The sequence below is a fragment of the Schistosoma mansoni genome, chromosome 3 (assembly GCF_000237925.1).
Source record: "Schistosoma mansoni strain Puerto Rico chromosome 3, complete genome".
NCBI classification, from domain to species: Eukaryota; Metazoa; Platyhelminthes; class Trematoda; order Strigeidida; family Schistosomatidae; genus Schistosoma; species Schistosoma mansoni.
The window spans coordinates 16,229,535-16,236,669 of NC_031497.1; the positions used below are offsets into that span (position 1 = coordinate 16,229,535).

The window sequence follows — 7,135 nt, forward strand, 5'->3', positions numbered from 1 at the left end:
TTATTCAACCCATAATGGGCAAGCCTTTGCTTAGAAGATTACTCAGATCTTTTAGATGTGGTCTAGAGGAGCTGTACCATTGTAATTCCAGAGACTTTCCTCACACTATGGGTTTCTGAAAACCAAGTCTTCTTACATCACTATACATCCGACTAGGAAGCGATGTAGTTATGATGTGCATACTAAAAAGTGATTTTTCACCTGAAGTACCTCCGTTTTCTTCCGACTAGGTTCATAAAACCGAGGAGCCAATGACTGATCCGGAAGCCAAGAACGAACAAAATTCTTGAGGTAGGCAAGTTTCCTTGCCGAATAATTTGCTCTTAGAACTAACTTCCAGGATAAATTGTTCATGGGCTTTTAATTTACTCATTCAAGAGAAGAATAAAGACACGGGATCGTACTAGGAGAGGACTGACACAGACACCTAATCTTTTGTCCTCAAAGTATAGGGCACAATCGTTGGAGCTGTAGTATTGGTTTAGTCTGATGTGTATCTAGAAAATTCACATTCTTTTGACATATGGTATCTTTAGTTTTTCATATCTTTACTCCATATAACTAGTTCTTTCACTTGCTTTTGTATACTAGTACATCTGATTCCTTCTTGTTTCAGAGGTTACTTAACTGAAGTACAATAAACTTCTTTTTGCTAGTGTATAACATATCGATGTTTGCAGATTGGTCTAATATCAAATGCGTCTGTTTGGACGTAGACTCTACGGTTTGTGAAGATGAAGGACTAGATGAAATAGCCAGTTACATTGGAGTTACTGACAGAGTCAAAAAAATGTAGACAATAAATTTCGTCTATATTTCAAAGTTTCATTAGAACAGATGAGGCTATGAATGGAGAATTGGACATTAATAAGGCATTAGAAGCCCGCTTATCAATAATGAATTTAAATGTAAAGAAGCTCACTGACTTTTTAGACAACCATCCAGTTAGATTAACACCGGGTGTTGAGTAAGTTCACCTCACTAAATCTCCTAGTTTTACAATTATAGTGTGCTTGCGTCGATTATCATTGTGTAAATGACTTTCTTATTTTTTCCATTCATTTAATAAACCAGTTTTAAAAATCATAATCAATTTCCGTTTTGTCAGATTTTGAAATATATGCCATTCATTCCTATAAAACTTGACCTTTTTAAAGAAATACTACCGTTAATGTAAATGTCACTATGGTCAGGTCTGTAATAGATAGTTTATTCCCAAAACCTCATAATGGACGAGTGTTATGAAACTAAGAACATGAGCCAAGTCGCTGTTACACTATGACACAAATAGAATTTTGGTTGTAAGAGTTAATGGTTTTAAGATAAGAATTACACGTTAATTTAACTAAATAAATTATTGAACTGTGTAGTGAAGTAATATACCTAGCGGTATGTTTTCATTCACACAGAGTTAGTAATTATACAAAATACGAATAATTTAACTCATTCACCAGTTAGTTGGATATGAGCCACATTTTAAGTTTAAATGCTAATGATAACACCCTGTTGCCCATACTGAAATAGGTGCAGCGGAGTTCGAACCTGGGGCTCAGTCACTGAAAAGCATACAGATTCACCACTAAACTGCTTCTCCAAGCAGACTGCACAGACACTGCTATGTTCAGACTTTCACGTCCACTATATATAAATACTAATTCTACTGGGTAAATTTGACAGAAATTTGTTAAATTTTTTCAAATGAAACATCTATATTGAATGGCTGGAATATTTTGGGACATACCAAAATGGAAGTGATTAATCTATACTCTGCTCTATCAAGTCATACTGTAAAGTTACTTTTAATATAGTTTTAGAACAGCACTAAAAAGCGGCCGATAGGTGTTGGTATTCTAACTTATGTGCATAGAGTTGGTCAATGAATGTCCTCGTTTATGTTTCGTTTTTATTTAAATCTGTTATGACATCCTTTCAATCTCTGTTGTAACATTTGATCAGTCAGTTTAGTTAAATAAGATTATCACCCGTTCTCCCAAAAATTGCTATGGATAACATTTTGAGTAATTCTTAGCGAAAAACGAGGACTTCGAATAGACTTTACTCAATATCACTGTATGGCATCTTAAATATTGTAAATGAACTTAGTCCCGTGATCTTTTCATAAAGTTTATAGTGTTTCACATTCTTTGACATAATTCGCTTCTGTAGAAGCAACTAGTATTTCTTACCTAAACGATGGGTTTTGGGATGGTTCATCTGTTGTTTTTATTCAAAAGTGTAGTTTATTTTGTATAGCCTGCCTCTTAAATTTATCATATCTGACTACCACAAACTGAGTATTTTCGGCTGCTGTGTTTTGTAACCAGTGTTTTTGTAATTGTAGTCTCACTTGATAACAATAGTTTGTTAGCGATACTGAAGTCTAACATCTTTTTTTGCAGGGTGGCAGACAATTCATCATATTAGCCTTTAGTGTACTGAATGTTTTCCTTTATTCGTAAAAATATGATCTGTGTTGTTCACTACATGCTTTATTTAAATGGTAACTATATGGAATATATGGATAGATATCCGTCTACCAATCAATGGGGGAGGGTATATTACGCATCATTTAGCACCTATATTACTCTGTAGCTGTGACCTTTAAAATGACTCGTAAAGTAGAGCATATGTGTAGGCTACAAACATTTGGTCATAAGTGCCTTTGAGGCATTGTCGGTGTATAGTGGAACGATTGAGTTAACACTGACATGGCTAGGTGTCTGGTAATGGGGAATTGTAACAAGTCGATTAGTGGGACTGCGAATCTTCATTCCCTGAGGTGACTAGGTCACGTTTTAAGCCTAAGCGTTTCCTCCCTCAACGCACAATGTTGGCTGGGGTTGAAATAGTTTAGACGAAAGCTAGGGTTATACCAAAATATGGCATCGGTCATTAATTGTTGAACTAAGCACTGTTGTTAGGTATAGATTTCCTCGTTGGAATTCACTTTATTGGTTCATGCTGTGTGAGACTGACTGAAAACCGGTTGCTTTGGCCTTTGTTGCATTCACTCTTTATCGTCACCTAAGTTTTACGCTTCAGTATTATCTTACACTTTTTTTCTTTAATTCACTTTTAACAAGTAGTATGCTTCAATTTATAATCTTTCTTATTATCATCAGAACCATTATTACTTCCAATCCATTGCTACTCATCTTTTTAATTTCATCTTGCTTTGTCAGTGCAGTATGACAACTTGAACTGATTCGCATTTGTGTCAGGGTTTGAGTTGACTATAACTAACGGTTACTGTTCTTCATTCTACACCTGCTTCTTTGAAATTTAATGCAAACTTTTAAAATTCGCTGTTATGTACTGCCTAACTGATAATTTCCAGTTGCCTAGTCCAACAATAGCTAAAGCAACTATTTTCCATCTTAATAGTGTTAATAACTCAGTTGACTTGAAAAAAAGTTTTCCTTTGAGGTTTAAACTTATCTACTAAACCAACTTGATGAAAGTATGATATAGCCTAATAATCATACTCGTCTCGATAATTATTAAAGTATACATTCTTTATGCTTTGGATAGAAATCTTGTTAATCAGTTCAAAGAAAATGGGATTGACGTTTATTTAGTAAGCGGCGGATCATATCCGTTAGTCAGTCGCGTAGCCGAATTGCTCAATATTCCTGAAGAAAATGTTTACGCGAACAAGCTGATTTTTAATAACGAAGGTAATGCTGATTGTTGAAGTTTTTTCTCTTTTGCTTTGATACAAAATTGTGCACGATGTAACCTCTTAATAACTGCAGTTAGAGAAAATTCTCTTGTATGTTAGCCTGTCTGTGAAAACAAACCATCTCCATTCAAAATAACTTTATCATTGAATCCGTATGCATAAATGTAATATTGATTTTCACAGAAATATCCAGATGTCAACAATTATCCCATCAACAACCAAATGTTTCTTGTATTCAGCTTTCGGTCTTCAGATATAAGGACCAACGTTAATTCTGGTTATTTGCAGTACTGTCGAGAAAGGCATCGGCATCGTGATTCCTGAAGCATCGTGGCTTTCACTATGAGGCGTCATAATTTTTCTGAGTGACGCTCCTCTGAATCCCAGTTCAGAGTTTAAGTGGTTTAAATTGTTTATCCTGGTTGGCGTTTTTCTAGAAAGGTTGTTTCCTACGGGGTGGGGTTGCTGACTACATGCCTAATCCTCTTCCTTTATCCGGGCTTTGGATCGGGAGTAACCCTAGAAGGGTTACAGGCTGAGCTGCGACTTCTACAGAATGTATGTAAGTATAGAAGGGGGGATTTCAATAAATTATAACGTGAATGGAGTAGGATTATTGAAATAATATTTTCGTCCTACGAATTAGACTATAACGTTCAATGGTCATGCTACGCGGAAGAAGTGGAAGTAAAAAAATGAAGAAAAGCACCAAATAGTTCAAGAAAAGGAGACATTTCTGAATGCAAATATCTATTAACTGAGGTGTATAATAATATGTTAAGGTTACTATGATGACGAAGATAGGATTTGTTTTTTATAAATAACTCAGATATAAGCTTTAACTACTCTAGAGAGTTTAAGACAAAAAAATATCTTGGTAGATTTGGATTCCATAAACAATCCTGAAATAAGAATATAAGTTATTTAAGTAATCAACATTACTCTGATTAGCTCTGTTATTTAGTATAGGACTAAGTCTCAGAGAGAAGCTTGGGTGGTCAGACCAATCTGTAAAATCATAAATTATTAATCTGAGCCTGGTTTATTGAAATTGTCACTCATATAGATCAGTATCTTCTACATATTGCATATTTACCAAGCTTCCAAAAGCCATTGTATTCAGTAGCTATGCTAGTTTATTTGAAACGTAAGTAAGCTTACCGATTCCATTTAAAGAAATATGATACTACACAAATCTTGGCCATTTAAGGTAGGATCAAAGTTTTACTTGCTAAGTTTTATGACAAAATTAGGATAAATATTTGTTTGGAATGCGTCTCCAGGTTTTACTATCAACGTTTGTTTTGTGAAAGAAGCTCTTGAGACCACAAGCTAATTTGCCCAACATTCTCATGATGTTTTCTAAATGTAACCAGTGCTCATCTACAACTTTCATTAAGTTGACGGCTACACTTCGTACTAGCTCGGTTCAAAATTTGGTTACAATTGTAGGTAAAACCAATTCCTTTACATCAGTTTATTCAATACAATGAAATGGTTTACCACCGAAGCTCAAGATTACTGAAGCATTATCCAAATTCGTGTAGCTGCTCTGAAATGAGCGGCAGAATTGCATTGTATTCAATTCGAGTTTAGGGTTGAGCTACAGAGATATGAATTCATGCAGTACATTTATTGTGATGCCTGCATAGTTTTCAGTTAAGTACCACAAATACGTTTTTAATCTACCGGTTGAAAAATTTGCTCTATGTACACTTATTTGGAAACCCGATGTCATTCGTATTGCAGACACTCATAGTACGTACATACTCATGGTACACTAATGCGTAACCAGCACTAGTTGACTGAAACCTCTAATGGTTGTTTACGTAGTGTTAAGCCAGAAGGGATATTTGTAGGCTATCACCATCCAATCATAACTGTCTATAGAGCATCGCTCGTGTATTTTTGGGCAAGTGAGTGGGTGGTGCCAAAGTTAGGTATATGGTACTAGGTAGATATGGCAGATTAGTTGATTAGGTAGTGAATATTCATTAGTTGAGGTGATTAGGACATGTGTTACCTAGTCACCGACTACTTTGATGCGAGGAGTTGTATGGAGTAGGAATATTTCGGAAGAAAACTAACGGGTACCAAATACATACGTGGCACCAGTCCACAAAGTTATTGACATCTGGACTGGTGTAGACCAGCTGGTTAGAATCCATATAACTAGAGACTGAAGGAAGTCAATCAGAATCGGTCGCAATAGCGCGGAAAGATTCACTCTATATCTTTCTGTTTCTAAATCCTGAAATCTTATACCTTTTCGTTTATTTTTTTTCTACACCTAATCCTTTTCACTACTACTGTTACTTTATTACTTCTACTATTCTAGGATTTGTCTTGATGACTTTATCTCGCTGTGTAATTGTGGTATGTCAACCTAAATTAATCCACGTATGTGCCATGTTCCGAATCGCGTGTCACTCACTGAAAAATATTTAAAATAACTGTGAGTGTGGGGGATGTTCAGTGATGAAATAATAATTTGCTTCTTATTGAAGAATTCCTGTAATGAAAATAACTAATAAGTACTAAGTCACTACAAACTGATTTCATTTTTATTATAACTTAACTGTGATAATTTTTTCCAAATATCCGTCATAATGATATCGTCGTTTTGTTACAATTAGCAATTGTCTGGGGTTATTGTTGTTCCTTAGGAACATATTCGATAACCTAATAGGAAATGTGTCCGTAATATGTAAACGGGGAATATATTCTGCAAGCAGCTAGAAGCACAAGCGATCACAACAGGCACAAATTAAATATATATATATACAATATAAAACTGTCTTTGGGAAGCTTTACAGAATAGCATACTAAAGGACACAACGAACCAATAGCGTTTACAATTTTCCCAAGTGGGAAATACTACATGCAGGTGGGAAGAGCGCTTATGGCGCGAAAACAAAGAAATTCAAAATAAAATTACAAAAATAAGGTATTTACCAAGTGGGTTCTGGGGATCTAACACCCCAAACACCTAGTCAAATGGAAAGTGTGTTATTCGCTGCCACAGTAGGTTATCTTTGGTATTGTTTGGCCAATAGATATGGAGTATCCTGAATAAACATCTGTTTATAAATACATGTGCTTTTTTGATGGTGGTTGTGGTAACTCCGAGTTTTGGCATAGGATAATAAAAATTTTAACGTTGTATTGAAAGTTATGACTTTGGTGTTGGCTGGCGGTTGTTCTGAGTTCCAAATGTTCTTCAGTTGTGGGGATACTGGCCTCTTTATGCCAATCCGTGCCAGGACATCTGAATTAGATCATTCTTGCTTATTTATGATGCTTCCCAGGTACTTGAATTTTTCACCTTTTCCAGAGCTCTATTAAGTGTAACTTGGTTGATGCTCGGTGTTTTGCAGAATGTCGCTTCTTCCTTTGTGTATGTTGAGGCCTACTACCGCAGAGGCTGCTTCTACATCGGCTGCCTTCGCCTGG

General features: G+C 35.6%; 1 protein-coding gene across 1 annotated transcript; it reads left to right on the plus strand.

Moving 5' to 3' along the window:
* Window positions 1-845: 845 nt before the first annotated feature.
* Window positions 846-6,130, plus strand: Smp_063340 (putative phosphoserine phosphatase; the record flags this gene model as incomplete). Its single annotated transcript, XM_018799408.1, has 3 exons — window positions 846-967; window positions 3,532-3,677; window positions 6,021-6,130. The coding sequence occupies 3 exons, from the start codon at window positions 846-848 to the stop codon at window positions 6,128-6,130; spliced, it is 378 nt and encodes a 125-aa protein (XP_018651200.1).
* Window positions 6,131-7,135: the final 1,005 nt, after the last annotated feature.